Source organism: Toxotes jaculatrix, chromosome 20 (genome assembly GCF_017976425.1).
Source record: "Toxotes jaculatrix isolate fToxJac2 chromosome 20, fToxJac2.pri, whole genome shotgun sequence".
NCBI lineage: Eukaryota > Metazoa > Chordata > Actinopteri > Toxotidae > Toxotes > Toxotes jaculatrix.
This window is the reverse complement of record NC_054413.1, coordinates 17,959,352-17,980,681: the sequence shown is the minus strand read 5'-3', so window position 1 is coordinate 17,980,681 and position 21,330 is coordinate 17,959,352. Positions and strand designations below refer to the sequence as shown.

The 21,330-nt window shown below is 45.4% G+C and overlaps 1 protein-coding gene across 1 annotated transcript in view; it reads left to right on the top strand.

The window, feature by feature from the left end:
• Window positions 1-19,897, top strand: part of zeb1b (zinc finger E-box binding homeobox 1b) — a 47,542-nt gene extending 27,645 nt beyond the window's left edge. Inside the window, exons 2-8 of the mRNA XM_041065924.1 lie at window positions 4,667-4,822; window positions 10,200-10,361; window positions 11,500-11,702; window positions 12,355-12,460; window positions 12,928-14,621; window positions 15,766-15,946; window positions 16,705-19,897. Of these exons, the coding sequence (XP_040921858.1) occupies window positions 4,667-4,822; window positions 10,200-10,361; window positions 11,500-11,702; window positions 12,355-12,460; window positions 12,928-14,621; window positions 15,766-15,946; window positions 16,705-17,456 (3,254 nt within the window). The 3' untranslated portion in view covers window positions 17,457-19,897. The remainder of the gene's footprint in view (window positions 1-4,666; window positions 4,823-10,199; window positions 10,362-11,499; window positions 11,703-12,354; window positions 12,461-12,927; window positions 14,622-15,765; window positions 15,947-16,704) is intronic.
• Window positions 19,898-21,330: the final 1,433 nt, after the last annotated feature.

The window sequence follows — 21,330 nt, the reverse complement described above, 5'->3', positions numbered from 1 at the left end:
GGATTCATTCTCAGGACTGCTGGGTGCTATTTTTACCCCAAGTCCATAGTAGTGCATCTGCTTTTTTTTGCCCTCCCGGCCTTACTTAGAACAATGAGTAACAGTCATTTGATGGTGTTTGGGGAGTTTTTGGAGCCGAGTGTTGTGCTGTGTATCTATGGAGAAAGACTGTCCAGGATATGACTGGTCCTAGATGTGACTGGCCTGCTCTGGTATGGCTGGCAGACACTTGGAGAGACTTGGCATTAGCTACTAGGCAAGACTAAACTTGCTAGGAAACAGTCTCTTGGGACCCCTAGTACCCTCATCAGCTCATTAAGTATGTGAGGGATGCTGTTATGTGTTCACACTTATTTCTCTTAACTTCTAGAACCAAAGAGCCTTTTCCTGATCTAAATGGTTTAGCAAGTTTGAGTCAGCCTGCGAACAAGCTAAAATCCCCAATTCTTTTGTTTTGTTATCGGCACTTGAGTTGACCTTCCTGACTCTGTGGGAGGAAGGCTGTTGTTTTAACAAAACCAGCGGCGTTTACCTCAGAGCTGAATGAGGCGCCTCACCTTGAGACGGCATACTTGAGGTTTTGAATGGCATGGCTTTGTTTTACTTTGGTTCGAGCTGGGGTTTTTGTAGTGGTTGGCTTCCCTGAGAAAATGGCATTGCAGAGCCGCAAGGGCAGACTCTGTGACGGCAAGGTCTGTACTCTTTGAGGATGCCTGTGGTAGTTTCACCACTGCTTGTCTGGCCCTGAGCTTCGAATGAGATAAGTGGCGTACCTCAATGAGGGAGCCTCTACCAAGGCTAAATATAGAGACACAAGAGAGGTAGAAGGGCAGACAAATAGTTGCTGCTACTCGTGATGAGTCAATCTGTCTAATCACAAGCAGAATAACAGCAGACACTAGAATATGTGTCAGTCAGGAGACTGAAATTAGTAGCAGGGAGAGAGCACATCCTTTGATCTGTCTCTTTAAGAGCCAAACTCAGAGAAAAGTGTTTTGGTTGGACATTCCAGACATACCACCTACATGTTCTGGTATGGGGTGTCAGGCTGCACCTAAGACATATAGGTTTTGGGTTCCTTACAGATGTCCTTATAGGTAATGAATCAAGATAAAAGCTTACTACAGACGGTAATGTGTTTGTTCACAGGCTGGATATGTTTCTCTGTGTCACCATCCAAAGCTCAGTTATTACCCCAATCACTCACACATTGAGGGCCTCCAAGCACAGAGATAGCTCACTCCTACAGTGATTTCTGAGATACTGCCATTCCTGTCTGGTGTGCCTGAGTGTATGAAAGCACAAACCATGCAATCTGGTGTACAAGTGCACCACAACAGAAATATTAAGTTCCTGAAATGTCTCTAATTCAACAATGAGGCCAGAATGTAATACCATGAGCCTAAAATAAGTGTCCACAAGTCTGGACAATCACAGGACAGAATCTACAAAATGAGCCTGTGTCAAGGAACATATGGCGCTTCATGTTCAGATCAGTGACAACACGTCTGCCAAGGTGATCCCCTCCAACAGGATAACACTGGGCCTGTTTTGGGAGTAACCCACCCAGTCACCCATTCCTTTGCTAGTAATTGATACAGCATGGCAGGTGTCACAACAACACACAACCCAGTCCGCAGCAGGCCTGTTTAAGTGTGGCTGACATGGACTATCTGGCACTGTCTTTCAGTAGACTCTGGGAACTTTGCAAGGGGGAAAGAGAGTGACGAGTGATGGCGAGGTTGGAGAAATTCAAGCAGCTTTGGCTTAGTCATTTCCTAAGGTATCACTGGGGAACTCCAGCCATTGCCACATTACCACAGCTTGTATCTGTAGCATGTTGCAACGATGTGTAGGTGAAGAGTAAATAACATATTGAGAGGCTTCCCTTTCACATCAGCTTGTTTGCAAGCATCAAGCACTCTGTCAGGAATAGGAGCTGTTTGACCTGGGGCCATGATGCTTTAGGTCTTCCCAGGTAAATGTCTTGCTCATCATGTAAAGTATATGATGAGGCTATTGAGCTTGCAATCAATGCAAGCTCAATAGCTCAATTACCCAGGTTCACCGAATGTTCCTGTGTGTGAACGTGTGATCTATGGGCAGCGGTTACAGACTAACTTAAAGCCAAAGCCATGGTAACAAGCCATTATTTTCTCAGGTGTCCAGTCACACTACAACCGACGTAGGAAAGCAAACTTTCAGAAGTAAGCTCTTCACCTCCTCCACCTACCAATGCTTTCTCTCTCAGATGCGTAGGAGTCATCCTCCTGTTGTGTGCTAGCATGCTAGCGCTAATGAGGCCAGCTGTCCAAACGCTCAGCCGGTCAGCCAGAAGGGACTACAGCCTTTGTTGATGATAGGTGTTACATCTCCTGTTGGAACACACACTTTTGTTTCTACACCGCCAACCATTTGGCACAGGAAGACCATCTCTGCTCACTCCCCACACTACCCTCCATCCTTTGCTCTTTCTCCCGCCCCCTTTGCTGTACTTCGCAGCTCCCGCTTATATTATCCCGCTCACCGTTGCCACCTCCTGTCTGCACACACCAGCACATTGATTTTCTCTCTACAGCTTTATAGTTGATCATTTTCTCTTGACACTGCCGGTGGAGAGTGTTGCCTTTGTAATCGCTGACCTCAGCTCCACACCTGAGTGGCTGTGGCCCTAAACTGCCTCTCAGACTTGTCCTAAAGTACCGTCTGTTTCAGAATGAAGTGTTGCGCCCTGTTTGGGCTGCTGAACAGACAATACATCACCTGGCACAGTTGCCCTGACAGAAAAGAGAGGTAGGAATAGGGAGACAGAGGTGGTGTAAGGGAGACAAGCGAGAGGGGAGAGAGGAGCAAGTACACCCTGGTTTATATAGTCTCTCAATACTATATAAATTGAATAGATTATTAGTTTATTTGAATGGGATCCCAGCTTTGTGGCTCCCAGGGCTTCTGCTGTTCTATTGGCTTGCCTGTTAAGAATGTTAAATAGACTAGAGCGTGTAGCGTGAAGAGCAATCTAGGTACAGAGGATGTGCGTCATCTTGAAAACTACAATGTGGTGGCAATCACATCATGGTTAAGAAAAAAAAATGTTGTGGAGTGAGAGACAGTGTGAGCAGAGGAAAGAGGTTGAGAATGAAATAGCTCTCCTGATGAACCCCGATAGGATTTCGCAGCTGCAGCACAGCGGCGTTGACCCTGCGAACGACTCGCCAAATAACAGTGCTTCTCCCTCCTCCTCCACCACCTTTCATCCCTCCGCCCCCACACACCCTCCCCCCCTCTCCTCCTGCCTCCCCCTCAGCCTGAACCTTGCACGTCTACGAGTCTGTGTGAATACCAACCGGTTGTAATGACCTGCACAATGCAGAGAGAAAGGGAGAGACCTCACCAAAACAACTCTCATTGATTGAAACAGAGGATCATGATTCTCCCAGATACGCTTCCTCCCGACAAGAAACATTAGCAGTCACTTCAGAAAGAAGAGGTGGGCGAGTGGGGTTGGGGTGAGGAGAAGATAGAAAGAGAGAGAGAAGAAAAAAACATTCAGGTGCTTTGTACTGGCAGTGCATATTCAGGGAGTGAATGCAGGTGGTGTGTTTATGTGCAAGTGCTGTGTGCGGTGTGTGTGATGTGAGATGAAGTAGCCGCAGAGGTAGTTTCAGTGCTGCAGCCCGGGCCCTCTGCTGACTGGGCTGCTCTCACTGGAGAATTGATTTGGCCTCCGAGAGGATCTGTAGCTCTCTCAGTGGAACAGAGGGATGGAGGGGGGGTGGGTGAGCGGGGGGGGAGTAGAAGAGTGGGTGGAAGTAACGCAGGTGGAATTGAGAGAGATGGAGGTACAGGGTGGAAATGAGAAGAAGACACAGGAACACACACACTCATGCACGCACACATACACAGACACACATCTGAAGAAGAGCGTCGGTCAGGAAAATTTACTCCCCGTAATAACCCACTCTGTAGGTTGGCTGTCTCTGTGTCTCCTGGCTCCTTCAGCCCATAACACAACCGACCAGGTCACACCGACTCCCACGCAGCACACACACACACCACTTCAGCCTGCAATCTAATGATCTCACACACTGGTACTGTCTGTGCATCTGCAAGTGTCTAAGTGTGAATTTTCTCTGTTTCGCTGCAACACGGAGCCTGTTTTTCCACAGCTCGTTTTTACTGTCGATTCAAACCTTCCTCGGGTTTTCATTTTCATTATTTTATATACATTGAGCGATCAAAATGGCCAGTTGCATTATTTTTAATAGCCCCCGTTCACTCTGTTGTTAGAGCCCTGGCTGTCTTAGTCTCTCCTGCTTTAATAACCCACTTCCCCTATGGGGATCATTTAAGTTTCATCTAATCTACTAAAGTTGGGCCATGATGTATTTAATTGGTGTTTCCAGCTAAGTACCCCCCTCCCCTCCCCTCCTCCTTCAACCATTCCCTTTAATAGTTTTGACATTTATATTTAACCTCTCTGACTCATGGCCTCTCACATTCAGTGCTCATAATCAAGAAGCACGTACAGTACACCTCCCATTATCTTTATTAAGGATGAAAATACTAAATGTGTGTAGCCTATTCACTCTCCTTTTAAGACTAATTAAAGAGTTGACACAATCAGACAAGTCATTCTAACCTCTGTCCCCTGTGTCCCCTTGCACAGTGACTAACTACAATAATGTGGTGGAGGCCGGCTCAGACTCAGATGACGAGGACAAGCTGCACATTGTGGAGGAGGAAGGCAGCCTGGCGGATGGGGCCGACTGCGACAGCACCCTGCCAGACGACGAGCACCCCAGGGAGCACTGCTGGGACCGAGGTGAGATCAGAAGCACACTCATAGGGCGCATTATTATCATCACACATCCACACTGACTCATGTAAATACACGCTCCTACCCACCATTTCCGCAGTGTTCTGAAACATGTTCCACTTTTTCTGCGTTGGGGAAAAGTTCAGCACAAGTTCTCATTTAAGCTTATTTTCTGCTTTGAAGTCTTACTTACTCAGAACGAGAGACAGACACCAGTAGGAGATGACAGCGCTTAACTCACTATTGGTCAGAATTGTCTTTTAAAGAGCGCTGAGCCAGTTTATTGAGACAAAAAGTAAGGTCTGTCAGGCCACTAGTATCATCAGAATTACTCCGGTATATTTTACACTCATTTCATTCCAAACATCAGAACAAATGACATCTTAAGATGCATTTTCTTTATGGCAGATGTCCCATTCACTGCCAGTCTTGGCATCATAAGGCTAACAAAGTGTGTTTGAACATGACACTTACTCCTGTTTGCTCAGAATAAAATGAGTAGTTACAAATTCCTCCGGTATATAAAAGCAAACATGTCATCCAGCTTCTTTATTTTTTGTTACAACTGCTGTCTCATTTTGGCCTCAGCTGATGTGACGCAGGCTAAGTTAAGAAATGCCTCGTTGACATCTGTACACAGATAAGTACCAGGCTTTGTCTCATTGTGAAGCACAGAGTGTGAGGAAACAGGTACTACACACAGTGGGTTTCGAACTAAGGCAGGAAGCACGATATAAAACAAAGACAATGCCAACAGAGGGAGAGACCTTCAAGTACAGAGAACAGCCTTGCGACCAAAGGGCCAGTGGAGAGCTTTATGGTACTGGTGGGCATTGGAGGGGGCCACAGTGAACTTCTTTTTACCTCAAATCATGTGGAAGTGACATCAGAGGCAGCTCACTTCCACAGGAAGGGCTGACATCACACACGCACGCACCCCCCTCCGAAAAAAAAAAAACAAAACAATTGCAGGTGCTGAAGGATGTTGGTGTTTCAAGCAGGGGCCCAAGGCTTCCACGCTGTGCTCCTGACCTGATACTGCATGTGCATATAAATCTGTGTCAGCGCATGTGACGCCGTTATTTTCGGGTCTGTGCCAAGTGCAGTATGTCCAGCACTGTGACAAGTCCATATGTAATTAGACACTTTTGACGTGATACTAAACCGCGAGGATATTTATTTTAGGGTGTTGCTTCTTGCAGGTTTTGGCTGAATTTTTCATGGTTGAGAGATGTGTGAGACTGAGGGGGAGCTATGATTTAGCAAGAGGTCAAGTTAGCCCATGCGAAAATGTCCAGCGACCTATCAATTTAACTTAGGGAGGGATATTTGGAAATTCCTCTACAATGAGTTTACCTCAGTTTCAGCTCCAGTCAGTTTCAGTTGCACAGTTTCGGTTGCGCATACAGGCGTGGACTTAAACTGCAGACCTGTGCACAGTGTAGCCACCTATTCCCCAGACTATGCTGTCATTTTCATCACCGCTCTCCAGCTGTACCTCGGTGCATAAAGGGAAAGTTAGAGGAAGAATAATGTCATTGGTTTTGGCCAGGGCTCGTGAACATTAAACACTTCAAAAGCACAAGTTACACTGTAACAGCTCAGCGAGCTGGCTGTGCTCCACAGTTATGCCTGATCAGGCATATTTTCTTTTGCCTTCACTCGTGCGCACACACACACACACCTCGCTAACGTGCTCTCTCCATCCCTCATCTCATACATCAAGCAACATCTTTGCTGTCACTGTGGATCGGACTGATGAAACACAGGGAAAGCCACAGTCCTTTAAACAAACACACGTCTCTCATCCCTTCATCCCTTCATCCCTCCCTCTGTTGGTTTCACTCCTGAGAACAGAGAAGTCTCTGGTGCAGCCTTGAAAAATGACCACCACCCACTAATCTTCTCCTCAGCGTAGGCCAGTTTGCTTCAAATTAAAGCCTTGACACCCCTCCTCTTGAGACTGCTGCGCTCCAAAACCAAACAGTGGTTTTTCAGCACTTTGCCATCTCTCCTTTCCTCCACTCTTTTTCTTTTTTTTACACTCTCGTTCTCTCTCGCCGTGTCTCTTGTTCTGAATCATTCCTCTTGATTATATGGTATCATGGGCCCCCTGCTCGCTGTCATTACTCATTCACTCCTAAATGATTATGTAGTAGTGGAGCAGCCCAGTGTTGGTGCAGTAAACTGCAGCCTGCTCTCCCCTCTAAGAACAGGCTGACTAACTCCAGGGAGGAGAAGATAGAAGGAGAGAGTTGACCTGGGAGGGCTTCTCCTTTATATTTGATGAGTTGTAGAGCATGATTACACCTCAAGAGAATGGGCAGGGTGGAGTTGGAGAGCTTTGATATCGTGAGGCTGCAGTGGCACTTACTGGCAGCCAAAGACCGGGTTTAACTGCATGGAAATATAGCCTGAGGCTGTAGGAAGACGGGCTGGTTGTATGTTGAGTGTGTTTGATGGGCACTCGTGATGTGCTGCATTGTTCCTACTAGCGGTGAAGTTGCAAGGCTTTCAGGCACAGTGACACTTACTGTTTCCTCACTGTTGGCCTGACATGCTGTGATGATGTTTGATGTTCCTTAGAGTTGGTCTGAAATCCATTTGGATCATTTGTGCAGCAGGCGCACGAAGGAACACCTACATCCCTGTGTGCTATATTTCATGATGTGATGTTAAAACTGAGCCACCCTTCTGCACAGGAAAGGAAGATTCTCCAGAGAGCTGGGAAGAAAGTCCAGTGGAGACACACAGCACAAATGTTTGATAGCACTCAGCCAAGGATAAGCAAATCATTCTTGGTATGAAAATACCTCACGTCTATTTTCTGACTTACTTCCTTTGTGATGGGAGATAAAACTTCCTTATCGGTGATATGTCTCTCTCATCCAAGTTAGAATCCATGAATGGGTCTGGATTCATGACCACAGGAAACAGTGGGGACAAAGGTCGGCCAGGCCAGGAAATGCATCATGGGACAGTGCTGTATCGTGTTGCAGAGAGGGAAGAGAAAGGAGTGTGGGAAGGAGAAGAGGAGAGAGTGTGTGGTCCGAAGATTTCGTTCTAAGACGCACTGTAGTTACTTTACGCTGATTTTTAAAAATCAGAACTGCAACAGAACGTCCTGCTACGACCTCGCAGGGCCTGACGTCTGAGGCTGCTTTCCACTTGTGCAGTGGTGCATTCACATCCCTGCGTCAGCACATAAATGGCCTGTGTGGTGTTTCATGTCAGGGGAGCAGCCTGATAACACGGAGCCGCCTCACAGAGGCTGTGAACCCTTCTGGCCTTGCTCTGTACTTAACAAAGTACAGGGAGAAATAAACACACACACACACACACACACACACGCACAAGCAAAGAAAACAACAGCTTGTCATACCTTTGCACCACAGACCCCCAACTGGGACACTACTTCACACACATGCTCAACATTTAGTAGCCTGGAGGTGTGTTTGTGTGTTTGGATGCTGCCTTTGAGCAGGGGATGAGAGCTGAACACCGTCAGATCAGCACTTTCCCGCATGCAATACATTTTTTACACTGTCGTGTCAACAGCCAACATAATTGTGAAAAATATAAAGCAGTTTATTTAAAGGAAATGGTTTGTGGTTTGACACTTTGGGAAATGCGCTCGTTTGCTTTCTTCTTCAGTTGCTTTCTTCCAAAATTTCAGTCTGTTAATTATGACGCTACAGCCAGCTAGTGCTTTGCTTAGCTTAGCTTAGCATAAGGGCAGGATAATCAGGCTAGCAGTTTCCCTTGGTTTTCAATCTTTACGCTAACTAACCCACCTCTTGAAGCTTTAGCTTCAAGTTTCACGCACAGACACGAGAGTGGTATCGACTTTTTTTCATCCAGTTCTTGACGTTGAGCTAGATGCTAAAAAAAAAAAAAAAAAAAAAAAAAATGTGGCAAACATGTCCAGGGGTTGTTATTTATGCTGCTGAGGTCATGGGAGAAAAGCTGTGTGACATGTTGGGGTTAGCAGCCCTTAATGTGTTCCTGACCCTCCACTGTGGGATGAGAATTCTTCAATCTGACTTTCTCAGCACCTGCTGTTGGCTCCTGCTTTACACACACACACACACACACACGCACATGCACACACACACACCAGCAGACAACCTTTTCCCTCTGTATTATCTCTCACGAGTCTGTTACAGGGCGGGAGTTTTCTTCATGTGGTCTTTAATAACCATAGCAACAAATGACTGCACTTATATTGTTTCATGGCTTTGTTAAGGTGCAGCAGAGGAAGCAGCCTGTACGTAAGAGCACTGGTATTCACTGGTGCGTCTGTGACTCATGAAGTGCTACACCTGTTCCCATCTCCGAGGAGCACACAGCTGGCCCAGTCTTTCAACGCGCACAATTCACAAAACACAATTCTCAAATCTCCGCTAAGCAGGGCGGAATGCTTAAATCAATCCATAAAACATCTGCCTTGTAAACGCTACCACAGTGTCCACAGTAGCCTAACTTTGCTTTTAGCTGATAGCTCAGTCTTGTAATTATTCTCTGTAAAGGTACGCACAGGCACACTAACATATCCATAGAGGAACGGTGCTCGTTTTAATCGTCGACACACTATACTTGGTTCCGGCATTCACTTCAGGAAGCGCTGGCTGAGCACAAACGGAAAGAGGGAAGGAAGCTTTCGTGCATCCTAAACTCCGTCCTCAGGTTACACTTCCTATAAGCCGATGCTCAGTATAATAAGCTCTCGTCAGACTGGCTTGCCGGGCTCATGTGATGTGGAGGAAGAACACGCTCGGCTCCCACATGCAGGCTCTGATTTGCGTAGATATTAAGCACAGTCTGAAGGCCAAGCCTCTCCAGAGAGCAGAACATCGCGTGTGTGTGTGTGTGTGTGTGTAAGCATGTGTGCGTGCATCCCTTCCTGTGTGATATCTACCCGCTGCTCTACATCAGGACAAGATTCATCACCTAATTATCAGTTCCAGTCTCAACAAGTACCTTACCTAACATTGTGAATAGAGGCTTGCCATTCAGTTCTTACAAAGAGCTTGATGCTCATACAGTAGCCCGTGGCCTTTGATGCTAATTAGTTTTCTCATCCTATTATGAACAACAGCATCCAGGATTTCAGGTTTGTTTATTCCCCCAGCACCACACGCCTCATTCCATGCCGGTGAACATGTCATGATCAAGGGCTTGGACTGTAAGATCCGGTGCAGCTATAATGACACTCACTGTGACATTATTGGATTATCGCGTTTCATATACAAAGGTTAAGGTTTCATATAGACTACAACAATAGGAAAGCATGTAAGTCTTGAAATAAGGTAATCAATAATGCCTTTTTTGCAGGCATGACTCTGATCAGTGTGTGTGTGTATGTTTTTTTAACCCATCACAGTGAAGGAGGATTGTGTGTCAGATGGCGAGGACGATGTGAGCACAGATGCCCTGGTGGAGGAGATGCTCCAGCAAGGAGACACAGCCGTCATCTACCCAGAGGCCCCGGAGGACGAGCCACCACGACAGGGCACCCCTGATGCCAGCGTCCATGATGAGAATGGTAAAGGACGTCAGCGAACAGCATTCACCGCGCATTCGTGCCATATATAAACTATAAAAAGATGTTTTTTCAAGATCACTTTGGTGCGTACACACTTTTCCACAATTACAATTATTTGCTCTTTGCATTAATAGCTTTAAATGTCATTCATATCTGTATTACTAGTGCACACAAGCAAGTTGTAGTGTCCCTAAACCACACTCACTGAAATACACACCAGTATTTCCACCCCTGAGTTCACAGTCATTGAGCTGTCACACTATTACTGCACCTACCCACTAATTACTTGCCCCCCGGGGATGGCTCTACCTGCTCCCTGTCTCACCTCAGGTGTTAACTCCACCCCATTAACACCACTCTCCAGCATCATTTCCACACACACCGATTTGTTAAGTGCAGCACACTGGGTCCTTTATGGCTCCCGGGCTTTTGGCTTTTACCTGCTACCACCGAGGGGAAAAAAGAGAGCGGGCGGGGGGGAGGGGGCAACAGCAACACCTGAGTAAATTTGTCACGTCTGTGCAACCTCTGACTCACAGCTACCTGGGCGGTAATGTGTGTGCATTCCCATCTCGAGGCCCTCACCTGTCCCACAGGGAAACTTAATACATCACCTGTTAACGAAGTAATGTTTTACCTGTGTGGGAGCCAGGCAACTGAGACCCTATGTTCACCAGCTTGGATCCAGGCAGGTGGCAGTTGTTTACCGAGCTCACTTTCCCTAACATGCGTGGGTGTCTTTGAACCACTTCTAATGCACAATAGGCAATCAGATGATGGAATTTCAGGTGTGAAAGCTGTAATCGTCGGGTTTTTTGTTTCCTGGAGGTACCAAACGAAAAGTAAAATGCAGCTTTGGCAACCCAGTGTACTATTTTTATAAAGATGGGAAGGCGTTGCTACAGATCAGTGATCAGCTTTTATCCCTTTGGTTACCTGGGTGCTGTTTACCTGTGGGGGAGGATCTTTCAGTGATTGGTGAAATAGCAGAGGAGTGTTACTGCAGCAGGCCATGTGAAACATCAAAGAGCCCTCCCTATTGACCATGTGTTTTTTAACCCTTCCCTGCCCTCTCCACATCACCATTACAATCTCTCCTTTTGTGTGTGTCTCTCTTTTTTTTTTTTTTCCTATCCAGGAACTCCTGATTCGTTCTCACAGCTGCTCACCTGCCCATACTGCGCTCGTGGCTACAAGCGTTACAGCTCCCTGAAGGAGCACATCAAGTACCGGCACGAGAAGACCGAAGAGAGCTTCAGCTGCCCTGAATGCAGCTACAGCTTTGCATACCGTGCGCAACTGGAGAGGCACATGACGGTCCACAAGGGCGGACGAGATCAGGTAAAAAACTAACTCAAAGTCAAACTAGTCTGGACTGGATATACTGATAAAACACATTCACTGGTAAAACTGAAAAATAAAATCCAATCCCCAATCTCCTAATTTAATTAGTGATTTTTTTCTGCTCTTAGTCTTAAGTTGTGAGTAAAAATGCAGTTTTTAATAAACTTACGCTTAAATACTTAATGCAGCTAGATGATTTGTGGATCATTACAACCAATTTTAAGAGCATTCTGCTCGTTTGTTACTGTATTAATAAAGTTAACACATGAACATGAATATTTTACAAGATTGACTGAAATCAAGTATTGGTTTAATATTTATGTGTTATTATTTAAATGGACCAGTCTACACTAAACATTTTCAATTACAAATACTGAATCACTTGTGATTTGTTTCAGTAGCATACTACTTGTGTAATGCTGTAGCAATGTACTGATAAAGTGATTCTAAATTATTCAGCCCTACGTGGAAGCTCAGCCCTGTTTCTTTAGCAGCTCGATTCCAAACATGATAAATAAACATGAACTTTTGCCCTGATTGATTAATGACATTGTGACATGAATTAGAAGCAGTTCAAAGGTTGTGTTTTCATTGTGTATCTCACCGAACTGACCACAACCCCCCCCCCCCCCCTCCCCTCATCTGACAGAGACACATCACACAGTCGGGCGGCAATCGTAAATTCAAGTGCACTGAATGTGGCAAAGCATTTAAATACAAGCACCATCTGAAGGAGCACCTACGCATCCACAGCGGTGAGTGGACAACCCTGGTCACCATGGCAGCGTTCTGTGTGTAAACGGGTGTGTGTGCATGCACATGGGCAGGTCTGGTGTACATATCTTTCCCATGATTCTCTGTTGGTCAACAGATGTTTCAGTCACCACTGAAACCAATATTTATGTTTTATTTATGTTTTAGCCAGTTCCCTGTATTTAGATATCCTTCATTGTCTTTCAGTCCATTGTGTTCCCTTCCTTAATGTGCCATAATTGTGTTTCTTTTTGCATTATGGGACAGCAATTAGAGAAGGGCAGTTCCCAATGGTGCCATTACATCAGCGTTTAAGCATCATTGAAACGCATTAGAGCTTTTTCCTGCCGTAGTGCTCATAGCCTAGCTTGCTCATTTAGCTTCATTCACTAATGGAAACCTGTTCCTCTCTCTCTCCCCCCACCTCTTTATTTCTCTCTCTGTTATGCACATTGTGGTTTTTATTCAGGAGAGAAACCCTATGAGTGCTCCAACTGCAAGAAGCGGTTCTCCCACTCAGGTTCATACAGCTCCCACATCAGCAGTAAGAAGTGCATCAGCGTCATCTCAGTTAACGGCAGACCACGCTTGGGGAACACCAAAACCCAGACGCAGGGTCCATCACCAGTGCTGCCCACGCCGCCCTCAGTCCTCCGTACCCAGATTAGGGAGAAGCTGGAGCACAGCAAGCCCCTGCAGGAGCAGCTGCCCCTCAACCAGATCAAGACTGAGCCTGTGGACTACGAGTATAAGCCGACGGTGATAACGTCCCCGGCTGTGACTGGCATGAATGGTGGAGTTTTCAACGGAGGTGCTGCAGCTCCTCTGCAGGGCACAGTGCAGGCTGTGGTCCTGCCCACTGTGGGGCTGGTGTCGCCCATCAGCATCAACCTGGCAGACCTGCAGAATGCTCTCAAAGTGGCGGTGGACGGTAACGTCATTCGTCAGGTGCTGGAAAACAATGCCAAAGGCCAGGGGCAGGTGAACTTGGGGTTAACCACTGGAACGCTCCCACCCCCACAGCAGCAACTCATCTCAGCCATCAGTCTGCCTATCGTGGGTCAGGATGGAAATGCAAAAATCATTATAAACTACAGTTTGGACCAGGGCCAGCTCACAGCCCAAAACCTGAAGAAAGAGTCTGAGCCGGTCTCACCAGCTCAGACCACCACTGACACCTTCAAGTCTCAGAAACTCCCAGAAGATCTTACAATCAGAGGCAGCAGGTCCAATGAGACCACAGAAAAAGAGGAAAAGACCACTAAAACATGTCTCCTGTGTGATGACTGTCCCGGTGGGCTGGAAGCGCTCCATGCCCTCAAGCACTGCAAAGATGGTCTCAGGCTGAACGGAGCAGGCCTGGATAAGTCTGAGTCTGCTGTTGCTGCCCTGCTGTCAGAGGGCGGACTCTGCAACCAGCCCAAGAACCTCTTGTCCCTGCTCAAGGCCTACTTTGCCTTAAATGCAGAGCCCACCAAGGACGAGCTGGCCAAGATCTCTGACTCAGTCAGCCTGCCAGTCCAAGTGGTTAAGAAGTGGTTTGACAAAATGCAGGAGGGTCAGATATCACTGGGTGCCCCAACACCTCCCTCAGAGGAAGAGGACACCTGTGAAGCTAACAGTGTGGTATCTCTGGTCCCAGGGAAGGACACATCAACTATGAGCCCTTCTGTGATCCAGGACAGCCCTACAGAAGCCACCCCAGCAGAGATCAATGGTGCTCACAGCTCACCGGCCTCCCCCACACCACTAAACCTGACAGCTGGCGGTCCGGTACCAGCCCAGCCCAGCACTGAGGGACCCCTAGACCTGTCGCTGCCAAAGCCCTCCAGAGAGGAGGCTGAGAGAGTGGTGGCTAAAGCCAGCGTTAACCCCTCCCCTTCCTCTTGCTCTACCAATGAGGATGAACCCCTAAACTTAACTTGCACAAAGAAAGAGGCATCGCCACTCTCAGCCATGGGCACCAGCCCCGTCGCACTGTACGCCAGCCAGCCAAGTGCCAAACCCCTTGACATTGTGACCACAATGCAATGCCTAAGGGCCCTAGCCACCAACAACAAACAGACTATCCTGATCCCCCAGCTGGCTTACACCTATACCACTACAGCAAACAGCCCTGCGGGGACCGAGATGCACGAAACCATCCACCTCAACGGAGTCAAGGTGTGCAACTGTTTATGAAGCTTCACTCTCTTTGTTAAAAGTAAAGTTTGACAAAGTATAGTTTCATTTTCTTTCTTGCCAAGAGTTGGAGGATGAGATGATTGATACCACTCTAATGTCTGCTAAATATAAAGCTACAGCCAGCCATTAGCGTTACTCAGCACAGAGACTGGAAACACGTGGAAACAGCTAGCCAGGCTCTGTCCAAAGGTAACAAAATCCACCTACCAGCACCTCTAAAGCTGTTATTACTGTACTCCTTTGTTTGTTTAATTCTTACATTTTATGGGTGATTATGTAACAACATATAACAACATATAATTGCTAAAATTTGGGCAGATTTTGTTACCTTTGGATAGAACCAGTGGCCATTTTGAGAAGAGAGTGGATTGGAATGAAGTTGGCTTTTCTCTTTTTGGAGAGATCAGTCAAACTCTTCAGCCCAGATCATTACTTCTCATCTTTCAAAACCACCGGAACATGATAAATAGTCTAAAAGCATCCAAAATCGAATCAATAAGTCATATATAGAAATGTCAGAATTCAGCTCTTTGTAAAAATGATAGCCCTTAATAGTTCTTCATTGTGAAGACACCAAATGGGCCCCTAATGATGGATGTAGATCTCACTGGGTGTGTGAGTGATCTTCCTGGGCTGTCGCCCAGAGGACATGAGGCTGCACTTTACTGCAGAGCCCCTATTGATCTGCTGGAATCTGTTTAAACGCCACACCTCTGCCTGCCTCATTGATTTATTGTTGTTGTATTATACTTTCGTGTTAAGTGGATTGGCATAGACCTGCCTTGTAAAAAAAAAAAAAGAGCCCTGTGTATATATCTGCTCCTTAATGATGCCTCACATCCTCTTTCACTGCATCAGTGGATGAGTTTTACTAGCCCAGTGACAGGAGAGAGCTGCAGGTATGCTCATAAGTGAACCGTATGGTTATGTTTCAGGCCAGATAAAGACTGGTGAAGTGTCTGCAGAGAGCTATGAGCATGATATGACATGGCATCATTTCCTGCAGAGCAGACACACATTGTTCACACATGGTATTCTGGTTTTTGAGTCATTTGCTGTCAATTGCAAATCAAACAGAAAAACTCACTTTGAATTAATTAAAATGATTTCTCATATTCTCCAGGAGGAGAAACAGGACACAGGCTCAGAGGGCGTGTCTACTGTGGAGGAGCAGAATGACTCAGACTCAGGCCCTCCGAGGAAGAAGATGAAGAAGACGGACAGCGGCATGTACGCCTGCGACCTGTGCGACAAGATCTTCCAGAAGAGCAGCTCGCTGCTGAGACACAAATACGAACACACAGGTAAACACAACACAAACTCTCACTGTGTCCCAGGCTTACGCACAAACACAGCCAATGTGATCCATATGGACCTTGGACAAAAAAACAACAACAACACAGAACCGGAACTTGTCTCACCATCATTCACTTTTGGTTCCTGGGAAAGATGAGTCAGTGCGAGTGTGAGCAAAGGGGGATTTTGAGCTACAGTGTTAAGAAGGGTGGACACCTCCATTCCAGCAGGTATTACTCAACATGCACAGAAGAGGTCTGAGAATTTCTTTCCGCCAACTCCCCACCTCTGCGCTGCCAGCTTCTCATGTGAAGCACCAAATGTTGCAAGAGGCGAGCTCTGGTAGTGATTTGGATTGCTCCAAGATGATGATTCCGTGGCCAAGCTCAGGTCAACGCTCTCACAGGCGTTTTAGCTTTTTTACTTTATTACTCTGATACCTGGCTTGCAACCACTGTTTTCAGCTCCAAATGACCTCATCCAAGGTGAAACTAGCTGCTCTCTGCGTGGATAAAGTTTCCTTGAAGGTTTTTAAACACAATTGTTGGGATTTTGTCATATTGTTTTGAAATGTTCTCCTTGGATACGTTGATGATAGATACTGCTATAGCCCTCTCAAGCTTTTGGCACCTTTCATGCGACAGTGTGGGGGATTTGTTGCGATTGTGTTTATTGTTTTCCTCCCATGCCTGTGCTTTTTAACTCAACAGAATTTTCATTTTTTATTAAATATGCTGACTTATATTTATTTTGTCTCCCTCTGCAGGGAAGCGGCCTCACGAGTGCGGCATCTGCAGCAAGGCCTTCAAACACAAACACCACTTGATCGAACACATGCGGCTCCACTCGGGGGAGAAGCCGTACCAGTGTGACAAGTGCGGCAAGCGCTTCTCGCACTCGGGCTCCTACTCCCAGCACATGAACCACCGCTACTCCTACTGCAAGAAGGAAACGCAGAACCAAGGAGGAGACCGGGAAAGCCCCGAGGAGGATAGTGAAGCCCAGGCTGAGATGGAGGCCCTGAGCCGGGCCCAAATGCAACACCTGGCCCCCTCCCAGCTGGATTTGGACGAGCGAGGAAGCAGCACAAGAGAGGACGAGGAGAGCGAGGAAGAGGAGGAGGAGGAGGAAGGTGCGGTGGACATGGACGACATCCAGGTGGTGCAGATAGGTGATGAAGGAGGGGATGAGGAGGAAGAGGAAGAACAAGGGGACAGGAATGAGGAGGAGATGGAGAGAGTAACAGTGGAAGGGGGAGGAGAGGAGGAGAAGACAGAGACGGAAATCAAATCGGAGGAAGAGGAGGCTGACACGAGGCAGGAGGAGGTGCTCGGGAGCGTTCAGGAAGAGGAGGAAGCCAAGCTGGAAGAAGAGGAGGCGATGGATACAGAAGGAGAGGTGACAGAAGAGGGGAAAGCAGAGGAGGAAGTCATGGAGGAGAACGGAGGCGAAACAAACAGGAACACGGTTTCTGAAGACGAGAACCAGACGCCACAGGAGAAAGGAGATACTGACTAAAAGAGGAAGCAGACTCCTCCATGAGACACAATCAGATTCCTCCTCTCCCTGTGCAGTGGAAGAAACGCAGGAGATAATGTCTGGTCGCTCTGACAGTTCGCTTCAGTTCACTACTGTGTAGAAATCCAGGTGTGCCTGAAAAAATACTAGTGACTTTTCCACAGGAGAACGATTTCTCACTGTTAGAAAAATCCATTTGTAAAGAAAAAGATGAAGACGAACATGAATTTTAACAAAGGAAATGCATTATACAGACTTTGGAAGCTAGAGCCGACATGTTTTAGATAATGTTTTATTACTAAAACACCTTGGGTCATTTCTTTTTATCAGTGTTACTAATTTTATCACTCATATTTTAACCTTTAAAAGCTGTACAGTTGGGAGATATTTCTATACCTTTTTATTGCCAATGAACAAAAAAAAAAGTCAGTATTTTATTAAGTTGGAAGGAAAATGAGAAAAATCCTGTGCACTACAAGTGGCTTGGTTTACCTATGGATTAAGCAGTTGAGTTGTGTTGTCTACCCTTCAGTATTACCGCACTAGATATACCATGCCATCACGCTAGCAGACGTTAGCAAAACTTTTCTTTTGGTGTTGTTTTGATTGGACTGTGAGCCTTAAGAAGAAAAACAGTGGAGGGAGGATGGGTCTTTTCAGCTGTTTAGTTCCTTTTAGACACATTGTTGTCAAAGTATCTTTTACAAATCAGTGTTTTACAGGAATAATTTTACATTTTGGGAAATACGCTTATTTGCTTTCTTTGTGAGATCGATACCAGTTTCATGCTCGTACGGTGAATATATGGCTGCAGCCTGCAGTTGGTTATCCTAGCATGAAGACCAGAAAATGGGGAAATATGCTATTTCCTGCCTATCTACTGCTCCACACACAGTAGGTAGCAGCGATGCGCCTGTAAGCTGGTTTTGCCAAATGCAAATAAAACCCAAAGATGAAGACGAAGAAGAAGCTAGCTGAAGTTCATGTTATAAGCTTGCCTGTTTAATCCATACGAAAACCAAACTGTATAAGCAACAAGTTGGGGTTTTGAAGGGGGGGGGCTGCGTTACATGCCGGACAGATGTGAGAGTGGTATCGATCTTCTCATCTAAGTCAAACCAGCGTGCTTCCCAAAATGTCAAACTATTGCTTTAAATGTTCAGAGCGAGCAGAAAGGAGATGTAGAAAACTGTCTGACCCTCCCTATACCTAACCGCCCCCATACCCCCACCCCCCTTCTCCGAGCCTTATGCAAAAAAATCTAACTTAAAACAAGAGAAACATGCATATCAAAAGTGCCACAGAATATTGCTGTTGAAGCTTAGCAGCTATGATCAGGTATTGCCGGGTCCCAGATCAACCTATAAGCCGGAATACTGTTGACTTTGGCTCGCCACCACACCTGAGAGAGTAGAGTTTAGCCTACCACATATCCATGTATAATAGACTTTAGATGACTTGCTTTCATTTCTACTCCGAGCAACTAAAAGAGTTCCAATGCACATGTTTTCAAATGGATGATGATGAAGTATGATTTCTAATTGTTAACTGTGTCCTGCCTTTTTTCAAAGCTTATTCAGTGCACTTGTTTAACACACCATGAAACGCTCAGACGTCTCTTCAGGTAACAAAATGTAGGCAAACATGAATCCCAGGAGTTTGATTCTACAAATTTTTTTTTTTTGTTTGTTTTTTTTTTAACCTGTCAGTATTATTTTTGTTTCTTTATGTTGTTTTATGTTCTGTTTCAGTGTGTGTACTGTATGTTTTCAGCAATGGCAGTATTATCCCCACCCCCAACGAGATGGGTATGTCTGTTTAGTCATAGAGAACTTTTATATTTATGTGTCTTATTTTTTATATTTCTTTATGGTTATTTATTACACTATGTAGTGTACAATACTGTAGTTTGTATTAATACGATAATATATTTTAGTATGGAAAAAAAGATTCAAAGGCAAATAACTACAGGCCTGGAAAATGAGACTCCGGCATACTGAAGTATGTTTTTCGAACAAACAAAATGATGTTTTTCCTTGGGAAAAAAAGAAACTCGCACCCTGCAAGCCTGAAAATTGGAACCTGTGACCTCTCTCCATTCTCATGTTAGTTTAGTTTTCTTTCCCCTCTCTAATATAAAGCTACTGAACTTTTGAAAACTAATTGTATGTCTAATAGCATGAGTGTGTGCTGTTGTATTGAAGGATGATGCTTAACCACACAAACTGTCCTTTTTGCCAAGCCAAAATAATATTGACGTATGTTCTTATGTTTTTATTTGTGCCAATTTGTTACTTTATATGTCAGTGTCAAGACCACGCCCAGTTTTATATGCCCCCTCCCCCTTTAACACCCTCATCTTTTTTTTATAGTGATTGTTTTTGTTTTTCTTTTTTTGTTCTTTTTTTTATGACTCCCCATCTCACAATAAAATACATCAATTACAAGCTGCTCCGTTTGTGATGATACTGTTATTGAGAGTTTTAAAATTACACAATATTAAGTTGTTGCTTGCACTGCAATAATCAAGTAAATATTATAATTTAAAAAAATATCTCACAGGGGACCACTTCAACAAAAACAACAACAAAAAAGCAAAAAAACAACATGTTCATAACTTAATTTAAATATTTAACCCTGATATCATGTTTATCCTGGAGAGTCCAGGCTTATTATTTACCCTCGGTGGTTTTCCCTCATTTTAAGCAAACTGCTCATGTGCTCTGTGTCTGTGGTTGGTGATAACGGTGGTTTACGTGCAGCACTGCGCTTCCCAAATCCCAAATTAGTCTCTTTGGATTTCTGTTATCAGAGTTGTGTGACGATGTAACAGGTATTCAGACAACAAGGTCAACAAGGTCTAAAACTGACTCGAAACATAACCAATGTCACTGTATGACGTATTGACAAATTAAAGAAATATATATTTGTTCATGTGAAGCACTTACATTCAAAGGCAACTTTATTAGTTGCACCTGCACAGTCTCATGCAATCCAGTACAACTGCTCTGCCATAAAGTCGACTTTTCTAATATCCCTAATGTTCAGGTCTTTTTTTTTTTGTTTCTTTTTTTTTGATGCCGTCACAGAGGTGTGATTTCACTGATATGTTTCAGCACTGAGTTCACAGTTAGTGGTGCTGGACTGGAGTTCATTATATTCAGAGGTGTTTCTAATATTCTGCGTGCCTCGTGTTGGTAAGTAGAAAAAACAGAACCAGTACAAATGCCACCAGAAATTGTATCATCAGTAATAAAACGCACACATCAGTACATCAGGCTGTAGCTTCTCGTTCAGTCATGTGACTGGTCTCTTCGTCTCTCCCAAAATGTCAAACTGCTCTTTAAAACTAAACTGCGTCGTATGAATATCTGAATAAAGGACGTGCACATACTCCTCAGTGATCAGTCAGAACACCCCTTTCTGTCCGGTCTGCCTGGGAGCAGCTCAGCCCAAGGTCAACCCTATTGATCCAGATTAGGTTTCCAGAAGGGTCGACCCTCCTCCTCCTCCTCCTCCTGCCTACCCAGCCCCAACCCCTCCACCAGCATGAATTAGTAATGGAATGGACTAAAAATCCATAGACTGTTGAGGAGCTGAAAATGATACAATAGCCGGTGAACATATTTGATAGTTCTCCCCATTCTCTCCTCTTTTTTTTTTTTTCTTTTTTTATGTCTTCCCAGAAGACTCACTCTGCTTCCTGGGGTGGTGGGGAGGTGGTGGTGGTGTTGGGATAGTGCTCCACAGAACAGCTCACACCACAACATTACTGGGTCAAACGCTGTGCTACAGCACCTTGTAACTGTGCCTATTATAAATGTCTTTAACAGTGGTCACCGCAGCGCTGAGGCACACTCTAAAACTCTAAAAA